The sequence below is a fragment of the Oryctolagus cuniculus genome, chromosome 15, assembly GCF_964237555.1.
Source record: "Oryctolagus cuniculus chromosome 15, mOryCun1.1, whole genome shotgun sequence".
Lineage (NCBI taxonomy): Eukaryota > Metazoa > Chordata > Mammalia > Lagomorpha > Leporidae > Oryctolagus > Oryctolagus cuniculus.
In genome coordinates this window covers 15,952,439-15,974,183 of record NC_091446.1, presented here as the reverse complement: position 1 = coordinate 15,974,183, position 21,745 = coordinate 15,952,439, and the positions used below count along the sequence as shown (strand labels likewise).

Sequence of the window (21,745 nt, the reverse complement as noted above, 5' to 3'; positions counted from 1 at the left end):
CAAATCACCTGCGGGCAGGGTTCCTTGGCTCTGTCTCTCCCAGGGCCCTGCCCCAGGTGCCAATCACAGCAGGTGCCCATGCCACATGCCTGATAGGCTGACACCTGGGAGAGTGACTGGAAGTTCCAGAGCCCCATCAGGGAAGTCAGGGTCCCGGACTGACACTCACGATCTTAGGTGGCGGGAGGTCCGGAAGGCTCTTCTGAGGGGCCGAGGCGTGCTGGCTGGGCTCCCCGTTGGTGAGTGGACCCTGCTCCGTGGGCGCTGTGGGCAGCAAGAGGAGAAAGCCTCCGTGAGGGACGGCCAGCCCCATGGCAGGGTAGGGTCATTACCTAGGAATGTCTGGTCACACGTTCCAGAGAGTTCTATGTGAGCAGGTGTCAATTACCCGGGCAGGCGGTTCCTGGAGCCAAAGTTGTTTTCCTCCAAGAATAGGACGCAGTAGCATTGCAGCCACAGACAGATTCCTTGGAAGGGACTGGCTCTGGATTTCTGGCAGGCTCCACCCCCTACCCCCCACCACGTGAAAAACAAGTCTGGCCGCAGAGCTCCAGCCCGCAGAGGAGCTGCCGTGGTCACTATATTGAGCCACTCTCGGCACTGACCCTGCAATTATAGCTTTTTCTTCCAACAGTTCCTTCCCTCAGAAGGCCAGCGGCCCGGGGCAGGGGGACACTCTGGTCTGGGGCTCTGTTGTGCCTTGGGCTTGGTGGTGGGACAGGAGGTGGCAAGGCCACACCGAGGAAGTGAGGCCGCCAAACCTCTGCACACTTGCGGACGGGCACGAGGGCCCTTAGGAGATGTTTTAGCCGGCCTTGCTGGCCCCAGGGAGGCCAGGCTGTGGCAGCTGATGTCTCCAAGGGAAGCCCTTAACAGAAGCGAGCGCTTGTGGGGCTGCGATCTTTCTCCAGCCTCCGGCCTGGGAGTCAGGAGATGGAGTTGCTCCTGCCCCCTCCTCTGCAATGAGGCGGTTCTGAAAGCCTCTGGGCCTGCCGGGTCCTGCCGGGTCCTGCCAGACCCATCCCGGAGGTGTGAGAAAGAAGCGCCGGTACCACTGAAGGCACCACCCGTCCCTGCCACGGGAGAGAGGACGCCATGCCCGGCAGGCACCCTTGCCATCACCTTCAGATATCACGGCAGTCCCCGCGGCCACCCTATCCCCTCCCCTCCCTGCCCAGGCTCTGTCCAGGGCAGAAAGCCGGACCCCCGGGATCTGCAGCACACACAGCCTCCGCCTTCCTAGAACATGTGAATTAGGACTTCCTGTTCCTGGCATGATGCTGGGAAAAGCTAAGATTTTAGGGACAGATTTCTTCTCCAGTGGGCCAGGGGGTGGTGGCTTGCTGAAACATCCCAAAATACCTCAGCCCAAAATACCCTCCGACTAAAATGTGGCTCCCAAAAATAACTCCCGGGGGCCTGCCACGTGTTGGCTGGGCGGGCGGAGGAAGTGAGCCCCGATCCTGCCCCGTCCCGGGAACTGGCGCAGCCCCTACCTTGGTCTTGAGACTCGGCGTCCTGCGGCTTGTGCACTGTCACTTTGTTCATGTAAATGTACTCCTCATCAGAACCTGTGGGAGGAGGATGGCACTCAGTGACCAGGGAAGGGGAGGGGCTGGCGGAGAGCCAGCATCTGCCTGGCGACGCTGTCCTGAGCTCGGGTTCTGCTGAGCGCGCTCACGGAGTCTGTCGTACACTCGACAGATTTCCAAAACAGAAATAAGCGGATGACTCCTGGTTTCCCAGCCTTGGGTAGACAGGGGGAGTGGGGAGAAAGGTGAGGTGCAGAAGGGGAGCTTCTGGGGTAAGTTGAAAGGCACCCATTCCTCAGGGATTCACCCCGTGGATCCTAGCACCCTGGCATCCTAGCATTTCATTTAGACGGTCAAATCTTTCCTATTTGTCATTCTCACTCTAGTCTGAATTACTTGCACAGGCTAATCAGAGTTGATGTTCAGGTAAGACAGTCATTCCGAGGATCTGGAAGCTCAGCTCCCAGGCCCCCAGGTGGGGTGTCACTGGGGAAGTAGGAGGCAAAAGAGCCAAACCATAAGAGCTTTGAGTATAAACAGGTGAGCATGCTGGGAATCAGAACGGGGAAGCCCGCAGCCACCTGCTGTGCCCTGGGGATTGCACCCTGCAGTGGCACCACCCACTCCTGTGCAAGTGAGGTCACCCTGCAGAGCTGGGGGCCAGAGGCAAGCCGGCCTCCCAACCCTTGCATGGTTTCCAATCCCCCAAGGAGCCTTCTGTGGAAGCCTTGGGAGGAGGCTCACCCAGTTCCTCCTCTGCAAATCCCGCCTGTGTTTCTTTTGTAGCCCTTAATTTACATTTCCTAGAAACTTGTGGCTGATAAATTCCAGTGGTCGGAGACCGAGTCACTGAGCCAAGGGACCTGATTCAAGTCCTGGCGAAGGAAGCGGCTCAGTGTCAGCCTGTTCCAGAGCCAAAGGCCGCCAGACTCTGGCCAGCAGGCCAGCAGACTGGGAACCGGGAGGGACGGGGTGGCTGGTTGGGTCCCCATTCCCTGGCCACGGGACTGCCACCTCAGTAACGTTACCCCTGGAACCAGGGCCGCCAGAGTTTAGGGAGAGAACAAGGAGGGACGGATGGATTTACCTACAACCTGCACACTCAGCCGCAGAGGGAGCTGGGCAGTCCCTTCTCCCACATGTGGCTCAGAGGAAAGTGCTCAGCAGGGGCAGGCTGAAGACAAGGCTCTGCCATCAACGACGTAACTGCAGGCAGAACACGGAACCCTTGCACTCGGTGTTCTTGACCACGTGGTAGAGCGAAGAAGCACGCTGAAACGACCTGACTCGTAAGGTGTCAAGAACAGGGAACTCAAATATGAGCAGAGTTGAAAAAGTGAGATACTCTTGCCGCAAACAAAGATGGCAAATGACAGCCAGCAATACGGGAAGCTGCCCAAAGCCTTCACAGTAGGAAACTGGTCAAACCAACCATGGCCCGTGCACGTACACGGCTGGATGCCACCTTATGAGAAATAGATTTGGGGTGGGCAGATGGCCTAGTGGTTAAGACACCACTTGGGACGCCTTCATCCCAGACTGGAGTGCCTGGGTTTGAGTCCTGGCTGTGCTTCCAATTCTAGTCTACCTTGGGAGGCAGCAGGCCGTGGCTCGAGTACTTGGGTCCCTGCCACCCATATGGAAGACCAGCCGTTAAAAGCATCTGGGGAGAGGGCCAGTGGATGGGGGCTCTCTGTCTTCCTGTCTCTCTGCCTCTGAAATAAATAAGTAAAATTTAAAGAAATAAGCAGGTTACCAGTGAGTGTGTGAACCGGCAGAGCCATGTGGGAGATGATTTTGGGGGACAGGATACACGTTCATGTTCTTTGTCACAGTACTTCCACTGCCAGAACTGTACCCCACAGACACATCCCAGCACAGAAAGGAAATCTTTGAGGATGTTCCTTGCAATAGAGTATGAGCTTTTTTTTTTTTTTTTTAAAGAATACAACTTGAACGTCCATTAACAGGGAGGTGACTGAACAGCGGGGTTCACCCATCCATCAGTGGATATCACTCAACTGCGAAAAATAATAAGGCAGCTGTTCATAAAGATAGCTTGGACCTGGAGCCGAATTAAAAGATCAAGTTTCAGAACAGCAAAAAAAGGATAATGAAGAACAGAAAAGTATGTCAACTGTCAACAGGTGGAAATGTGTGCATGCAGCCATTCTTTTTTTTTTTTTATTTTCATTTTACTTGAAAGGTAGAAGGAGAATGAGAAATCCTCCATTCGCTGGTCCACTCTCCAAATGCCTGTATCCTCCAGGCGTGAGCCAGGCCAAAGCCAACAGCCTGGACTCCATCTCAGTACTGGACTCAGGGGCAGGGACTCAGTACTTTATCACCCGCTTCCTGCTGGGCTGCGCATTAGCTGGAAGCTGGATCCGAAGCCGAGGAGTGAGGACTCAAACCAAGCACCCTGCTGCAGGGATGTGGGCATCCCAAGTGATGACTCACACACCGTGCCGACCACTCACCCTCGTCCGCAGCATTCTACGTGTAAAAATAACGTAAACACACGTGCAGAGGCAAACCATCGCTACACAAACACGTCAGGACGACACTGCTAAGGGACAGAGGAACACGGTGGCCAGCGTTCATCTTCTTCACTCCTATTCCTATCGGCTCGCGCTCCTGTACTGAACAATCAAAGGCAGGGAGTCCGAGTAGGCGCTTTCTCCCCAAGACGGGGTTTGAAAATTACAGAGAAAACTCACGCTGGCCACCTCTCGGGACCTCATCTACCTGCTTCGCCTCTGCAAGGTGCAGTTGACTTGGTTTTGATTCACAGCGGGTTGCTAACCCACGATTACCCCGTCTGGTTATCAGCGGCTCCCAATACCTTCTGCAATTGTGGCCAAAGCACAGTGAACTTGACCCTAGAGAGGGAGGCTGCTGAGCCAGCCCCTGCCAGAGAGCACACCGAGCATCAGCACTGGGTCCAGCGGCCTTGTGGGGGAGGCAGACTGGAACCAGACGGTTACACAAGTGAGTGGGAGACAATGAGGGCCGAGCCTTGCTGGAGAGCAGAGCTCACGGTGCTCAGAGAGAAACGGCCCTTGCAGCAGGGAGAAGTCATTCCCAGAGGACTCAGGTGGGAGTGGGGAGGAAGCACATGGGTATTCTTGCTGTGGCTGGAGAGAAGAGAGATCTGAAGCATTTCCTGACAGAGAGGCAGCCCCTGAAATGTCCCCAGACTCTCAGGGCAGGAGGGAGAGCAGGCGACAGGGTCCTTGCTGGTGGAAGACCAACGGAGAGGCCTCACTTGACCTCACCATCCAGGCACAAAGCAAAAGAGTAGAAAAGTCACGTGCGGCCAAGAAAACAAAAGATCAAAAAAGCCAAATGGTGAACTCCACTGAGAAAATATCAATGCACACCTGACCCCCAACCCCCAGCCCACTCACTCGCCCACGCACTGCCCAAACCTGTGAGCCACAGCTCAGCCCATGTGGGCCACAGGCAGTTTGCAAATGAGAAGCCTGCCTTCCCCTGCAAGTCCCATCAGGCCGAGCTGTTTGTGGTTGATACACACAGCGGGGCAGGCCAGGGAGGCAGATGCACGCTTTCATTTCAGGGGTGCAGGTTGTGCAGGCACAACAAATCATCAGGTAGAGTACAGCATTGGGGGAGGGGACAGGAACCAGGGCCACCTGCTCAGGCCCGGGCCCTGGCTCACAGCCGTGTGCCCGTGGGCACATGACCCTCTAAGCCCCAGTTCCTTGGTCAGCAAGACTGGGAGGCAGGGATGATACCAACTCCCTCGAAGACAGGAAGAGGATGAAATTCCGAAACCTACGCCCCTGGGAACATCAGGCTTGGTGCTGGGACACAGTGAGCAGCAAAAATCAATGGGCTGCTGTGTTGCCCACTCTGCCTCTCCGGGGCAGTGAGGACCAGGGAGTGGCTGTCATGGGGTTCACGGTGGCCATCATCTCTGAGCGGGCCACTGGTGGCTGCAGGCCACAGCGTGCCAGATGTGTTTGTACGGGACTAGGGGCCAGTCTGGTGGTGTTTCTTGGGCAACCCTGTTCACTTCTCAGTATCCTCTCCCCACTAGCAAGCTGCAGAGACCAAGGGCGAGGAGGGCTGGTTTTTATAAGCACAGATGGAGGGCAGGACAAAGGTCACCAACCGGAAACTACTGAGCACACTCAACCAAGAAGGGGGACTCGGTACGGAGGCACTGCCTGCGCGGTGAGCAGCACAAGCCACGGGCCAGACCCATCTCTAAGAGGTGTTTGCCAATCCTCAACAGAAGCGTTCTTTATAATTGAAGGCTCTCAAGTCGAAGCACATCTCCACGGTCTGAGGCGTGTTTTTCAAAGGATTCCGCTGATGACGCCTTTGGTGGAGTGAGTCACCTCTCTCCTAACCCCCCTCCCCTCTGTAATGTGGATTTCCCCTCTGCCCCGTTCCCACCAAGGGCTTCTTTGATGTGCGGCTGGCAGACGCTCCCTGCAAAGCCAGGAGCCTGGGAACTCCGGGCGGGCGTGGCCTAGAGAGCCAGCAGCCAGGCAGGAGGGGCTCTGATGGGAGCTGGACTGATTCTTCCAGAACTCACTCCAGCTTTGCAACCTCTCTGATCTCCAGAGAACAGAATCCTGTTCCCCTGGAGCAGAGCAGGGGACAGGCCTTGGAACAACGAGGTCTGGCAGCCTCTGGTTGGTTCACCCCAAGTGCAGGAGCAAGGAGAATCCTGGACTGGACGGCTACAGCAGGTGGACACTTCTTTTCCCTGGCAGGGACCTGGCTGCTCCCGCGGACGGGCAGGAGGATTAGATGCCCTCCTAGGGTGCTTTTCTGTTCCCAAACAGCACTTCCAGTTCCCAAAGATTAGACATAAAAACCAACTCATCTGTTAGACCCTCACAAGAAGGTTTTCCTAGGTTTTTTTTGTTGTTTTGACAGGCAGAGTGGACAGTGAGAGAGAGAGAGAGACAGAGAGAAAGGTCTTCCTTTGCCGTTGGTTCACCCCTCAATGGCCGCTGCGGCTGGCGCGCTACGGCCAGCGCACCACGCTTATCTGAAGCCAGGAGCCAGGTGCTTCTCCTGGTCTCCCATGGGGTGCAGGGCCCAAGGACCTGGGTCATCCTCCACTGCATTCCCGGGCCACAGCAGAGAGCTGGACTGGAAGAGGAGCAACTGGGACAGAATCCGGTGCCCCAACCGGGACTAGAACCCAGTGTGCCAGCGCCGCAGGTGGAGGATTAGCCTATTGAGCCGCGACGCTGGCCTTTTTTTTTTATCTGAATTTGCTAGAAACCCTATGTCCACAAGAAGACTTACGATGAAAATGTGCACAGCGGTCTTATTCATTAGGGCCCAAATATGTGAACACCCTACGTGCACCAGCAAGTGAACGGATAGACAGGAGCCTCAGCCGTCAGAACCACGCACCAAGCTCCCAGGCAAAAGCAGCCAGACTCGGAGCACACACACAGGCCTGACTCCACATCTACGGTGCTCCAGGACAGTGGCCGAAATTGGAACAGTTGCCTTGGGACAGGGGTGAGAAGAGAATTCACTGGGAAGGGGATAGAACTTTCTGGAAGCTAGAAATTGTATGTTCTGGAAGGTAAACACGTGCGTGTATACCATCATCAAAACTCACTGAATTGAGTCTTTAGCATCCACGCACTTTATTATATGTTGACTCTGCCACAATAAAGAAGAGAAAAAGTGTGAACTCAGGGTCCTGTGATTTCTCAAGTCCTATAATTATGCTCTCCTGCCTTCCCTTGGGTTGGACAATACTGGGCAAGTTATTTAAAGTCTCCAGGCCTCAGTGTCTTCCTCTGGAACAACAGCACCAAGCTAGTGGGCGTGTCTCGAAGTGAGACAAGTCAGCACATGTGTACCCAGGAAGCGCCAGCCAACGTGACGACCGTGACTTATCCCTTCCCTACTTTCAACCACTGTGAGGGCGCCAGAAAAGACGGCCACCAGCAAGCCCAGAGGGACCAGCCCTGCCGACTCCTGGATCCAGAACGTCCCACTTGCACAAGTGCGGGACAACCAGTGTCTGTCGCCTGAGCCACCAGTGAGTGGCTCTCAGCGACTCAGCCGCAGGTGACACGCACAGCCTCCCTCCCTCGGCCCCGGGGCCCGCACTCACTGCTGCTCTTCGTGTAGAGCCGGAGGAGCTCGGCCAGGCAGCTCTTCCTCACCAGGGCTGTGCTGCTCAGGTTCTCCTGGTCCAGAATCTTCAGGAAGTCGTCCAGCTCCGTCAGCAGTTGCTCCAGGGCTACAGGCAGGAGACAGAAACCTTTACAGTGGCTGCCTTCTCCGCAGAGGCCCAGGCCACCTCCACCTCCGGACCTGCAGCCTCCCAAGGGCAAGGTCCTGTCTAAGGCCACACGACGGCCTCCCGAGTGCCAGCGGCACAGGGAGAGAGGAACAGGCCCCGAGCCCCGAAATGCACAACCTCAGCTACAGCTGCAGGCCTGCCTTTGCCGGAGGGGAGAGTTTGGCCAGGGCAGCCGCACCTCCAGCGGTCTCTCTCCCATTGCTGATATCTGTCCTCACTGGGCTCTTGGCTCCAAAGTGCCTTGCGGGCTGCTGAGCCCTGCTCCTGGGCTGTGGTTAGGATCAGCCGAGTCCCACCTGGTTTCTCTCTGGGAGACTCTGGGACGCACTTAACCTTCTTGGGTTCTTTGGGCCACACACTTTGCAAAGCTGCTTCCATCGTGAGTCTGTGATTCCAAGCCCAGTCATGGTTTGTTCCTATGGCTTCTAAAGCATGAATGTGTTCATGGGACGCCCAGGGTTAAACACCGCCCCTGGCTCCCCAGACACACCCCTCCTGGCTGCCAAAGCCCTTGAAAAAAAAAACTTTGTCCCCTGCAGCAGCCACACAGGTCATTCTCTGCACCAGCCCCACAAACCTCTCCTCCAGCCTTCACACACCTGCGCCTTCTCCGTGCCGAATCCACGCATCCCTCAGGCCCCAGCCTGCACCTCTGGCATAGCCAGGCCTCCTCTATCAGATATTCCCTTGTGGCCAGCACTGGCCCCTGCGGTAGACTAAACAGTGGCCCCCCGAGACATGTCCATGTTCTAATTCCCCAAACTTGTAACAGTGCACTTTCCATGGCAAAAGGGGGCTTCACAGGTGGGATTAAATTAAAAAGGATTATCCTGGATGAGTCCCTGAGCCCAGCGCAAAGAGCCCTCCTAGAGGGAGACCAAAGGCTGAGAGTCACAGACAGGAGAGAAGCTGCCATGAGGTCTCTGTGCACGGAGGAGGGAATCGGTAGCCAGGGCATCCACAGGCGACCCCTAGGAGCTGGAAGAGGCAAGGGTGAGATTCGCCCTCGGAGCCTCCAGGTGGGCCCCCCGTTAGAGTCTGATCTCCAGAACTGTAAATGAGGGAGCCTATGCTGTCTGACGTCATCGCGTTTGATAATTTGTGACAGCAATAAGAAATTGACAGCCCCTCCCCCAGCTCTGACGGTGCCCCACTGAAGCTGCCTGTGCCACTATTTAGCCACAGTTCCAAGGATAGGCTCTGCGTCTACTCACACTTCCAGGGCCAGCAAATGTCCAATAAATAGTTACTGGCTAACAGAATGAATGAAAGCAAACCAAATACACCCACTTACGTTGTGCACAAAGCACTTGATGGCCAGCCCATGAGAAAGAAAATCAGTAACTGGCCTGGGTCAGGGCTGAAGAGGAAATCCAGGTATCTGGCGGGTGCTGTCTCGCCAGAACATAGAACAGATGGGCCCTTTGGAAAGGCTCTCCCAAGGTGGCACTGTGGCACCAGGGCTGCTCCACTTCCGATCCAGCCCCCTGCTAATGCACCTGGGAAAGCAGCAGATAATGGCTCAAATGCTTAGGCCCCTGCACCCACATGGGAGACCCAGATAGAGTTCTGGGCTCCTGGCTCCAGCCTAGCCCAGTTCCGGCCACTGCAGCCATTTGGAGAGTGAACCAGTGGATGGAAATCTCAGTCTCTTCCTCTTTGTCACTCTGCCTTCCTACAAATAAAAAAGAAATATTGAAACAGAAAAGGACCTCTCCCCACTTTTCAAGTTTACACGTTCTGGAAACAACACTGAGGATGCAAACCATTCTTCCCCAGATGAAGCCAGCTCTTAAAAGTTTACAATGTAGGCCGGTGCCACGGCTCAATAGGCTAATCCTCTGCCTAGTGGCGCCGGCACACCGGGTTCTAGTCCCAGTCGGGGTGCTGGATTCTGTCCCTGTTGCCCCTCTTCCAGGCCAGCTCTCTGCTGTGGCCCGGGAGTGCAGTGGAGGATGGCCAAAGTTCTTGGGCCCTGCACCCCATGGGAGACCAGGATAAGTACCTGGCTCCTGCCTTCAGATCAGCGCGGTGCGCCAGCCGCGGCGGCCATTGGAGGGTGAACCAACGGCAAAGGAAGACCTTTCTCTCTGTCTCTCTCTCTCACTGTCCACTCTGCCTGTCAAAAAAAAAAAGTTTACAATGTAGATAGGCTCTGCTGTCCTCAAACTTGGACCCCAGTGGCTTGCCCACCCTCTGGAGTCCTGATGGCTCCTATGTTTCTTGTGACTTCTTTGTGTCAGTTTGCACGGGCCACCATTACCACAGTCATATCAATGGCCAGGGAGACAGACACTTTGATGGACACCTGTACCCCTTTGCTCAGTGCCCTCCCTTGTGCCCCTGACATGGCCGGCCACTCCATCTCATGGGGCAAATTCATGAGTGACCAGAGCGGAGGGAAGCAGAGGGCACTGGGCATGCCGGTGCACAGGGCAGAGCAGAAGTCTTCCCAGTGGTGTAATGCTTGCCCCAAGAGGGGCCACAGGGACCACATGGCCACCTGACCCAGCAGAGCTCTGCAGCTGGGACCTCAGCCTGAGCCCAGTGCCCCGCTAAGACCAGACAGGCTCCCTGGGGCCAAGGCCACTCTACCAAGAAGGGAGACACAGACCAAACGCCTCTTTCTGCATAAGTGCCAACACTCATCGTGTGCTGTTAGGCCTGGATGGCAGAGCGGCACCAAAGCAGAACTGGAGACAGGACAGAGACGGGGGAACCTGATTAAGAGAGATGACAGCAGAGAGAAAGAAGGTCAGGAGGTAATGGTAGAGCCAGAAATGTGCCAGGGGATTCCAAATCAATCCCATTAAGGTGGCATGTACCAATGCCATCTCACTAGTCAAAGTGATCACTTTAAGTTAATAATTGATCATAAAGATAGGATTAAGTATCAAAGTCATAAACAAGACTAGTGTCTGCTAATAATAACTGATAGAATTAAAAAGGAGAGAACCATCCAACATGGGAAGTGGGATACACAGCAGACTCATAGAATGGCAGATGTCCTAAACAGCACTCTGGCCTCAGAATCAGCCTGTAAGGCATTAGGATCTGGCTAAAAAGTCCATGAGAGTTTCTCAGGCATGGAAAGCCAAGACACTGTGGCAAAAAAAATGACCTAAATGAAAGATCTCTGTGAGATCCCAGCGGAAAGAAGGGGCCATCAAAGAAGGAGGTAACTTTCTCTGAAGGGAGAAGAGAACTTCCACTTTGATTATGGCCTTGTTTAGATAAGGTCAGAGTTTGTGAATTCAAGAGACTTCCATAGCCTTGGCAGCTCATGACAAGAGCCTTGGGTGATTACTGACGTCATAAATAAGAGTGTGAATTGTTAAATCAACAACTGGAGTCACTGTGCTCTTACTCCCCATGTAGGACCTCTGTCCTTAATGTGTTGTACTGAGAATTAAGTACTTTATACTTTGTGTATCTGTGTGGGTGCAAACTGTTGAGATCTTTACTTAGTATATACCAAGTTGATGTTCTGTATAGAAAGATCATTGAAAATGAATCTTGATGAAGAATGGGATGGGAGAGGGAATAGAAGATGGGATGGTTGCAGGTGGGAGGGAGGTTATGGGGGGAAAAGCTGCTATAATCCAAAAGTTGTACTTTTGAATTTATATTTATTAAATAAAAGTTAAAAAAAAGAGAGCGAGAGAAAAAAAAGAAAGGCCAGGAGGGCCAGGACTCCAGCCCTGCCAGTCTGCAGGCAAACAATTCCTGCTCCTGAGGCAGCAAGCAAGTGGCCGTAGTCCACGGATGCCCGCCCAGAGGAGGATGTAAAAGAAAGAGGCAGACGTGGTCCCCAGGCTGAGAGGCCTTGGGCTGAATTTTGTTTGGTCTTAACAGTGACTCATGAGTTTCCTGTCGGCTGCAGGAAAGAGGCTAAAAGGCAGTGAGTTTAAAGTGGTGAACCAGGAGAACACAGGAGAAACAGGAGAAAAACCACACAGGGCCTTGAACCGGGCCTAGGTGGGCAAGGGAAGAAGGGCCTCATAGGCAGGGCAGCGGGGGTCTCTGCTGCATCCTCCCTGACCTCCTGCTGACCCAGGGAACCAACAGCAGCAACAAGAAGAGCAGGAAAACTGAAAGTGCCTCTCACATCCTTAGCGATTCCCAAAAGCTGCCCGATTCCTGGAAAACAGCCTTGGTTTTGTTTCACGTGAGCAAAACTGTACCAGGCCAAAGGGTAGAAGGCATGTGCCTGGTTCTGGGGAGACAAAGGTGACCCAAGAGGTGTCCTCTGCTGTCCCTGGGGTCCAGTGACCACACAGGCTGAGAACAGAAGGAGCTCCAGGAGGTCTCCAAGACCCCAGGGCACCAAGCAAGGGGGGGGGGGCACACTTGGCAGTCATCAGGGAGGGGAACTGGTGAGTTGGTCATTGAGGATGCACAGGAGCTCACCAGGAAATGGGGGGGTGGCATTTTAGGAGGGAGGGAGGGAGGGAGATGTTCAGAAGGCACAGGTGGCACACATGAGAGACCATGGGTGGCTGTGGATCAGGGGACCTGGTGCATGGGGTGGGGTGGCTCTGATGCTGGAACTGCAGAATTGGGTGAAGCAGGTCTCGAGGGGTTTCTTGGCTTTGCTCAGGAGCTACTGTCACATCCTGCAAGGCCTCCAGGTGTTGCAGTGGCCACAGCCATGCAAGGCTGCCCTTTGAACAAGCTACAGGGAGAGAAGGGGAGGTGGCAGGAGCCTGATGGATGCCCGCATTAGCACAGATGAGAATGCTGAGGGTGTGACCTAATCGCAGTGCCTGGGGGTCATCCCATCAGCTAGCAAGGCCCCCACATCTCCAGCTCTCATAACCACCCTGCACGTGAGCACACAGCTGTGGGAACAGGTGCCTGATGCCGAATTACAACCAAACGCAGCTCCGTCCCCAGTGTGCAGGGACAGTGGAGATTAAACCCAAGCATGTCCAAGTTCGAAGGACTTGCCTCCTGCCATTGCTGGCTGCAGTCCTGGGAGCCAGGGAGGTTTATCTGAGTCACGGTCTCTCTGGGTCCTGGTCTGCAGGGAGAGATATGGACGAGGATGGCGCTCAAGACTCGGACAGCAGAGCCAAGAGGACCTGCTGATCTCTCAATTGGAAATACGGACGGTGAGAGAAGACATTGGTGACTGTGAGATGCAGAGTGCCATCGTGCAGGTCTGGGGACACCGTGGTGAACCAGGCAGCGGTGGTCCCTGCCATCAGGGAACTGACGGGCCAGGCAGACAGTGGGGGAGAGCGGTATGTGGGTACCCTTGCTGAGGACAAGGAATAATTCCAGCTCCTCTTGAGCTGCTGCTTTAGGAGGAGGTAAGTCCCAGGCTTGAACAAATGCAGGACCAGAGCACGTCGAAAGCTCAGGACGTCACACCCCTCCCTCTCGGGCTCTGCATCATTCTACAGGGCCCGCCAGGTTCCATCTCTGCATAGCCACTCATGACCAGCGGCACTCGGCTCCCTTGCCAGCTTCTCCCTCCCCGGATTCCACAGTCAAAGCCAAGTGTTCCCGGGTCTCAGTGTCAAGGTCACGTCTGGAGACCCCTGTAAGGGTCAGGCTTGGCAGGTCTGGGTGCTCGATGAGGCGCTATGCAGACTGGGGGCCACCAGTGATTCTCCTACACTCTTTCAGGGTCCAGCTGCAGGCTCTTGGAAACAACAATTGACAAAGGCAAGGTCCCCATTTGCGCCAACCCCAGTGACATTTTTCAACCCTGAGGGCCTGGAGGGGTGGATGTGGCTATTCCACTGGGGCTCTGGAATGCACTTATCCCAGTTCCCTCTCTCCCTCTGGCCCCCACACTTTTCATTTTGGTCTCTTCCTCATCTTCCAGTGGAGGGAGGGGAAAATAAGCGTGTTGTTCAGCCTGGAAACTGTAGGCCCTTGTGCAGGCTTTGCATCCCGACTCTGTTGAAGTTCAGAGTTGTCTGCTCAGGGTCTGACAAATTATCAATAAGAGTCTTGTTCCGGACTTCCAAGGCCCACGCAGAGCTGGACGGGTCAACTGCCCGATTCATCGCCCTGGGCCGTGGCGAAGCTCTGTCTCCAGATGACCCCTACCCCCCCACCCCGCCCCTCGGCTTTTCTCATCTTGCGGCCGTCCTGCCTTTTGGTCACTGGGTTCCCAACCATAAATGTCTTCCCAAGTCGCCGAAAAAGCCGCTCTTCATGCCCCCCCCCCCCCGCTGGTTCATGTGCGCATCTTTATTTATTCAGCTGCCTTTGCTGAAGACCCATGATTGAGCGTGATTCTTTTTCCTAACATCAAACTGACCAGACCTGTTCTTTATGTAGAAAGACATGCAGCCTCCCCCAGCCCCCAACAGCGCCCAAGACGGAGCCACTGAGCCTGCTATCCTCATGAACCCAACGGCAGGACCAACCAAAGGCAGGAAGCTTGCAAGAGCCTCTGTGACCAGCAGAAGCATCACTCAGATGCAACGCAGGGGCAGAAATGCCCACAGACACCTCCCAGTTAGAGAGACGCCTCAAGTGCACAGTGGGGCTCTGGAACACACACCCTCCACTCCACCAAGAAGGGACACACAGACCAAACGCCTCTTTCCGCAGACGTGCCAAACACCGAGTCAGCCTCTACCAGGGACCTACTGTGTACCCAGCAAGTTGAGAAGAAGCGGGGTTTTTCCTCCTACGGTGATAAAATACACACAGAACATTTATTATTTTAAAGTTTGCAATTCAGGGGTGCAAAGGACATTCGCAGGGGTGTACACTCATCACCACTATCCATTCCAGAATGCTTTGTATGCCCTCAAATGCAAAGTTAGTAGGCAGTCCTCCCCAGTCCCTCCTCTTCCAGCCCCAGGCAACCCCCCATCTGCTGCCCATCTCCATGGCCTTGCATTTCCGACAGCTGCAGGCATGGAGTAGGTGACCTGTGTCTGGCTCCTTTCACTCAGCATAATGTTCTCAAGGCACAGCCACGTTGTTGTGTCCATCGGTATTTTGTTCCTTCCTATCACCAAATAAAAGTCCAATATAAGACTATGCCACGTTCTAATTAGCCATTCACTGCTGGTGAGAGGTTTTTGTTTTTTTTTTTTTCAATTGGGATCTTACAATTTACAGACAGTAAAATGCTCTATTTGGACCCTATAGTTCTATAGGTTTTGACACTCAGCTGTGGTATCCACTACCATCACCAAGAAATAGAACATTTCAGAGGTAGGCGCTGTGGCGTAGTGGGTAAGCTGCTACCTACAGTACTGGCATCCCATATGGGCTCTGGTTCGAGTCCTGGCTGCTCCACTTCCGATCCAGCTCTCTGCTATGGCCTGGGAAAGTGGTAGAAGATGCCCCAAGTCCTTGGGCCCCTGCACCTGCATGGGAAACCTGAAGGAAGCTCCTGACTTAGGAATGGCGCATCTCCGGCCATTGCAGCCATTTGGGGAGTGAACCGGAGGATGGAAGACCTCTCTCTCTGCCTGTCCTTCTCTGTGTAACTCTTTCAAATAAATAAATAAATAAATCTTTAAATAAAAAAAAAGAAAGAAATAGAACATTTCCTTCACCTAGAAAAAGTCTCTCTGTGGCCTTTACCAGGCCACTCCTTCTCCATGCCCCGAGCACAGCAAAGCACATAGTTCCCAGCACCTGGCACCTTTCGCTTAGCATAAGGCACGTGAGACGCACACGGGCTGCATAGATGAGAAGTGTGTTCCTCTGGGTAGCATTCCACCCCAGAGATGCGGGCTATGTTCGCATAGCTCTCCACTGGGCACCGCCGTGTGGACACAGCTGGATCTTTGTCCCAGCGCCAGCCTATCCTGCCCTGGAAGGCACCTGACGCTCCCTTTGAAGGACATGTACGGCCACTGGGGAACCGCACACGAGGGTAAATCAGTGATTCTCGGCCCTGCTGCCCACTGCAATCAGCTGAGGAGTCTGCTCTAGGCATCAGGGAGTTTAAAAGCATCCCAGGCGATTTTAAGGTATGGCAAAGGGCAAGAACTGCTGATTTAAACAAAGAAGTGACAATCTGCTTTATGAAAAGTCCATTTTACTTTATAAAAATATTCAGTTTCTTAAAACATGCAAACTTCCATAGCATTGCTCTATGACTCAATTCTGATTTTCATATAGAACTTTCTAGACTCGTGCCTGCTCCATGAAGTCGGATGCACTTGAAACTATTTCCTCCCCCTTATGTCGCTTCCCTTCTGGACAGTATAGAAGGTTATAGAAGGATCAAGATGTCCACATGTGGATACTTCAAGAAGTTCAAGAATGGAATTAAAAAATGAGATTATGCTGGGGTCAGGTAAAGCTACAGCCTACGGTGCTGGTCCCTCATATGTACACAGGTTTGGATTCCAGCTGCTCCACTTCTGATCCAGCTCCCTGCTAATGCTCTTGGGAAAGCAGTGGAGGAGGGCCCAATGCAGGGGATCCAGATGAAGCTCTGGCCGATGTAGCCGCATGGGGAGTGAATCAGCAGGTGGTAGACCTCTCTCTTTACCCCTCTCTCTCTTACTCTGCCTTTCAAATAAATATTTTAAAAAGATGACATTATTTCAGTGCAAAAACTTGAAATCCATGAATGATAATTTTAATATAATATGCATTCTCCATAAACTTTTTTTTTTTTTGATAGGCAGAGTGGACAGTGAGAGAGAGAGACAGAGAGAGAAAGGTCTTCCTTTGCCGTTGGTTCACCCTCCAATGGCCGCCGCTGCAGCCGGCGCACCGCGCTGATCCGATGGCAGGAGCCAGGATCCAGGTGCTTTTCCTGGTCTCCCATGGGGTGCAGGGCCCAAGCACCTGGGCCATCCTCCACTGCACTCCCTGGCCATAGCAGAGAGCTGGCCTGGAAGAGGGGCAACCGGGACAGAATCCGGCGCCCCGACCAGGACTAGAACCCGGTGTGCCGGCGCCGCAAGGTGGAGGATTAGCCTATTGAGCCACGGCGCCGGCTCAGCATTCTCCATAAACTTTTTAAAAAGGTTTATTTATTAATTTGAAAGTCAGAGTTACACAGACAGAGAAGGAAAGAGAGAGAGAAGGAGAGAGAAGGAGGGAGGGAGGGAGGGAGGGAGGGAGGGAGGGAGGGAGGGAGGGAGAGAGAGAGAGAGAAGAGAGAGAGAAAGAAAGAGAGGTCTTCCACCTGCTGGTTCAATCCCCAATTGGCCGTAACAGCGAGAGCTGTGCCAGTCCGAAGCCAGGAGCTTCCTCTGGGTCCTCCCACATGGATGCAGGGGCCCAACGACTTGGGCCATCTTCCACTGCTTTCCCAGGCCATAGCAGAGAGCTAGATTGGAAGTGGAGCAGCCAGAACTCCAACAGGTGCCCATCTGGGATGCCAGCAATGGCAGGCAGCGGCTTTACCCACTACACCACAGCACCGGCCCCAATTTCCATAAACTTTTTAAAAAAAAAAAAAAACAAATTGTTTATTGTTGCTTTTTGCCATTTGGTAGCATTTTACACATAGGCTTTGATCTTCAGAATACCTTGGGTTCAGCAGAAAAACCTTTTAAATGAAGTTTTATACAATAGAAACTTCTCAGCAGTCAAAATTTAGACTGTAAAAAAACATATGTAAAATATACTTCTCTGAAAACACTTAACTTTGAACAAAGCACCAAACCACACAAATGCAGAATGAAAACAGCATTTCAACTCCACCAAAAGTAATCATAAAAGGCGTAAAAGTCACCTAACATCACCAGGCACTGTTCATTTTTTAAACAGGGGACAATAAAAAATATTGTCCCCAGACACCATCCCAGCTCCAGGGCTGGTTTCAGAGTGTTCAACTTCACGCTTTAATAGCAATGAGGTGAGTAGGATTGTGATCTGGGACGTGATCTGTACCCTCCACGACTATGGTAAGGAGAAGGTACCCACTGTCTGTAAGTCTGATCTCTGTCTCAGGCAGCTCTCCATCCGCCGCCGCCTCCGCCACCTTCTCTATGCGACCTGCTACAGCAGTCATACCCTCTGTCGCAGTAATCCCGATGGCGTGAACTGCCCTATGTTGCCTATGTTGTAAATCCCTGGTGCTGCAGTACATGACCTTTTTGTTATAGAGAAATCCACTCTGATTCTACGCCCGTCAAGCTTCATTCCATCGGCACACTCTTTAGCTTCCTTAGCATCATCTACACTTTCAAAAGAAACAAAGGCAAATCCTCGTGAATGCCTGGACTACTGGTCACAGACACATCAGCAATGGGACCATACTTAGAGAAAACGTCTTAGATCTCTTCCTGTGGTGCACAACCTCAATCAAATACTCCCAGGCAACAGCTGGGGTCAGGATTTGCCCAATTCCCAACATGGCACCTGCGAGTAGACATGGGAGAAGGACTGTGGCTATGCCGTCCGCGATAATCTCGACTCTGACACCTGCTGCGGGATCGGCTATGGGAACGGGACTGAGACCGTGACCTTGTACAATGTCCTCAAGAGCTTCTTCTGAATCTAGACCTAGATGCAGATCTGGGCCTGGACTCTGATCTGGAACTCCTGGAATCTTCCTTGGAGCGAGACCTTGCAGGGCTGTGCCATGCCTTGCAGGTTTCCCCAGTCCGTGAGCACTTCCACTTCTGGAAGCAGAATGGGATTCTTAGCGTAGTGCTTTCTTTGATTCCAGATGACTTCTCAGCTTAACTTTATTTTTATTTCTTTTCTTCATGCTTCCATTTCAAATTCTGACTTCTTTCATCTTCCCCACTGCACACGAATCGCTCAGTATTCTACAAGTGGGATTCTGGTCTGATAATTAGCATGCATTCTTTTTTTTTTTCAAATTTCAGCTTCACCTGTTCCTGAGCTTCCAATACTCATTTATAAAACTTGTCAAATGATGACTTCCACATTCTCCTTCTTCGACACTCATGATTCCTGGCTGCTGTCACTCCTTGCTGTGTTTCAACCTTCCATAAACTTTGAAAAGATCTCTTGTAGTGTGGATTTCATTTTTTTGCAACCATATAAACTTGCTCGATTCCATTTTTCACGAATGTTGTGAAGCACCCCTGTGTATTTCCATATCACCAAACTCAGTTCTTTGTCCCCCTGAAACAAGTAGAAGCCCTCACCGCTGACAACCAACAACGAAAAGACCCACAGACCACTCGGTTGCTGCCTGCCTTGACCCCCGGAGACTGAGCCAGGAATGTAAATAAGTGTCTCCGGCATAAACACTCCAGGTTTTCTCCCTCTCCATCTCCGAGCAGGCGGAGAAGGCTTGGGCTTTATTTCCTAACACCGTGAGCTCCCTGCTGAATCTGCCATTTTGGGGTCATCTCGCCATCATTTTTTGCAAGATCTGCTTTTTCTCACCTATCTTTGGGTCTCATCACTTCAAACACTCTCCCCATGCACGCTGCCCTACGCTGTGCGAGCGAGGGTAGGAGGCAGAGGCCTTGCTGCAGCCTGTACTCCTGGAAAAACAACTCGAGCTGCTCACTGCTGACTTCGGCAATGGAAGAACCCTCCCCAAGAGCAGCATTCCAAGCCCGGCTAAGGAGCCAGCTGGAAGCAGAGCCCTTCAGATCCCGCCTTTTGGAAATGCACCCAGTAACTACTGAAGGCTGCAAATGAAGCCTGAGGAGGCAGGAAAGGCCCCCGGCCCTCCTGGGCCACCTCTGCTCTGCCTGGGGCTGCCCAGAAGCCACTGACCAGGCAGTTCACCTGTCTCCACTGCTCCTCAATAAAACCGAAAGCTCTGGGTGGTGATGGACCACGTCTTCTGGTTTGGTTTGCCTCGCTTTGTTCAAAGGCAGTTCTCAGGGGCTGGCACTGTTGCATAGTAGGCTAAGCCTCTGCTTGAGGCGCCGGCATCCCATATGGGTGCCAGTTTGTGTCCCAGCTGTTCCTCTTCTGATCCAGCTCTCTGCTCATGGACTAGGAAAGCTATGGAAAATGGCCCAAGTGCTTGGGCCCCTGCACCTGTGTGGGAGACCCAGAAGAAGCTCCTGGCTTCAGATTGGCCCAGCTTTGGCCGTTGACGCCATTTGGGGAGTGAACCAGTGGATTGAAGACCTCTCTCTCCGGCTCTCCCTCTCTGTGTCTGTAACTCTCTCTCTCAGATAAATAAATAAAACCTTAAAAAAAAAAAGGCAGTACTTAGAAAACACCTGCTGAATATAATGCTTCCAGATACAGACAGAAATGTGTATACACACAAGATGTGTGACCTCATGAATGTGTCTCCTACTAAGAGGGTCCAGACTGGCCAGTCCAACCAGCTGGGTAAGCAGCTTGCTAGTTCCTGGCCACAATTCCAGTCCCAGTCTGGGTCAGTTAACACCCCTGGGACAGCACCTGCAGGCAGCCCCTGGCTGCTGATGGGGGTGTATGTGTGTGTGAGTGTGTGTGTGTGTGTGTGTGTGTGAGTGAGAAGAGAGCGAGAGAGCACGCTCACCCTGGATGGCACTCCAGCAGAGACCTTTCTCATAAGCACAAGCAGTAACAGCATGGAGAATGCTGCTCCCCCAGCGATCAGAGACTGAGGGAACCCAGAGCTAGAGGAGCCCGGCTCCCAGGGCACAGCAGCGGGTCAGGGGCCACACGAGAACAGGCCCCAAACACTCCAGGTTCCAGCAGCCAGAGAGGCTTCGGGGCCCTGGCGGCCTTTGTGCCCCAGCCCAGCCGGGACATCCCTTTGATGCAATCTGCCAGCAGAGTGGCCTGGTTCAGAAGCAGCGGGGGCCGGTTCTGCGGGTGGGAGGCACAGAAGTCGGGGAGTCACACAAATGGCACTAGCTGCTTCCGTCGCTGTTGGGGGGTCACTCAAGTTCACTGTGCAAGTTTAGGAAACACTGTGTTGGATGGAAAACACAGATTGGAAATGATGATAGGGGTGATCTCTTGGTGGAAGGGGTATGGGACATTGTGCATGCCTTCTTTTCAAAACTGTATTAATTTATTTTATTTGAGAGGCAGGAGACAGAGAGAGAACATTTCCAAATGCTTGCAACAGCCTAGGCTGGGCCAGAAACTCAGGCCAGATGAACCCGTAAGTGGCAGGGATCCCCGCACCTGAGCCATCACTCACTTCTCCCCTTCCACTAGCAGGAATCTGGATCAAAAGCAAATTATCAGCTGGTGCCGTGGCTCACTAGGCTAATCCTCCACCTGCGGCACCGGCACACCAGGTTCTAGTCCCGGTCGGGGAGCCGGATTCTGTCCCGGTTGCCCCTCTTCCAGGCCAGCTCTCTGCTGTGGCCAGGGAGTGCAGTGGAGGATGGCCCAAGTCCTTGAGCCCTGCACCCCATGGGAGACCAGGAGAAGCACCTGGCTTCTGGCTTTGGATCAGCGCGATGCGCCGGCCGCAGCGTGCTGGCCGCGGCAGCCACTGGAGGGTGAACCAACGGAAAAAGGAAGACCTTTCTCTCTGTCTCTCTCTCACTGTCCACTCTGCCTGTCCAAAAAAATAAAAAAAAGGCAAATTATCCAGGACTGGAACCCCAGAAGTCCCAAGTGGGTCTTCACCCTCACTCTTTCTCTACACGCTCCCCCATTCCTCCACACCACAGCGCTGGGTTCATTACCCGGACAGAAAGAAGCGCCAGCGGCTACTGTGCTTTGAGCTGGGGCTGTGCGTCTGGGTTTGTCCCTGTTCGCTTGTTCCTTGCGTCAGAGGAGAAGGTGACGCACTGGAAGGCGCAGCACCACACGCAGGCTCACGGCTCCTTTCCAGTGTTGAGCAAAGTGATGAAGCGCCTCCAGACTGCCTCCAAGGAGGTCAAAATCAGCTGCAAAATCTCAACCAACCACCACCCTGACCTTGCATCCGGCCAGCAGCCTGCCCCGCCCCCAGCCTGCCATGGTGTCTGCAGGAGCTTCAAGGAAGCTGAGCTGCAGACAAAGACCTCCTCTTCGGCCAGGACCCTGGGGGCCGCTGCGACCTGGAGCAGCTCCTGCCTGT

At 53.5% G+C, this 21,745-nt stretch overlaps 1 protein-coding gene and 1 pseudogene across 9 annotated transcripts in view; both read right to left on the bottom strand.

The window, feature by feature from the left end:
• The window catches only part of AFAP1L2 (actin filament associated protein 1 like 2), a 113,644-nt gene that overhangs the window by 36,370 nt on the left and 55,529 nt on the right, over nt 1–21,745 (bottom strand). For all 9 annotated transcript variants that reach the window (XR_011382248.1, XM_051823656.2, XM_070057184.1 and 6 more), the window contains 3 exons: nt 7,654–7,782; nt 1,497–1,571; nt 170–264 (listed from right to left, as the gene is read on the bottom strand). Coding sequence is in view for 8 of the 9 variants with exons in the window: in XM_051823656.2 (XP_051679616.2) it covers nt 170–264; nt 1,497–1,571; nt 7,654–7,782 (299 nt within the window). In the remaining variant the exon portion in view is untranslated. Of the gene's footprint in view, nt 1–169; nt 265–1,496; nt 1,572–7,653; nt 7,783–21,745 lie in introns of those variants that run through there.
• Nucleotides 17,509–18,302, bottom strand: LOC138845297 (transformer-2 protein homolog beta pseudogene; annotated as a pseudogene).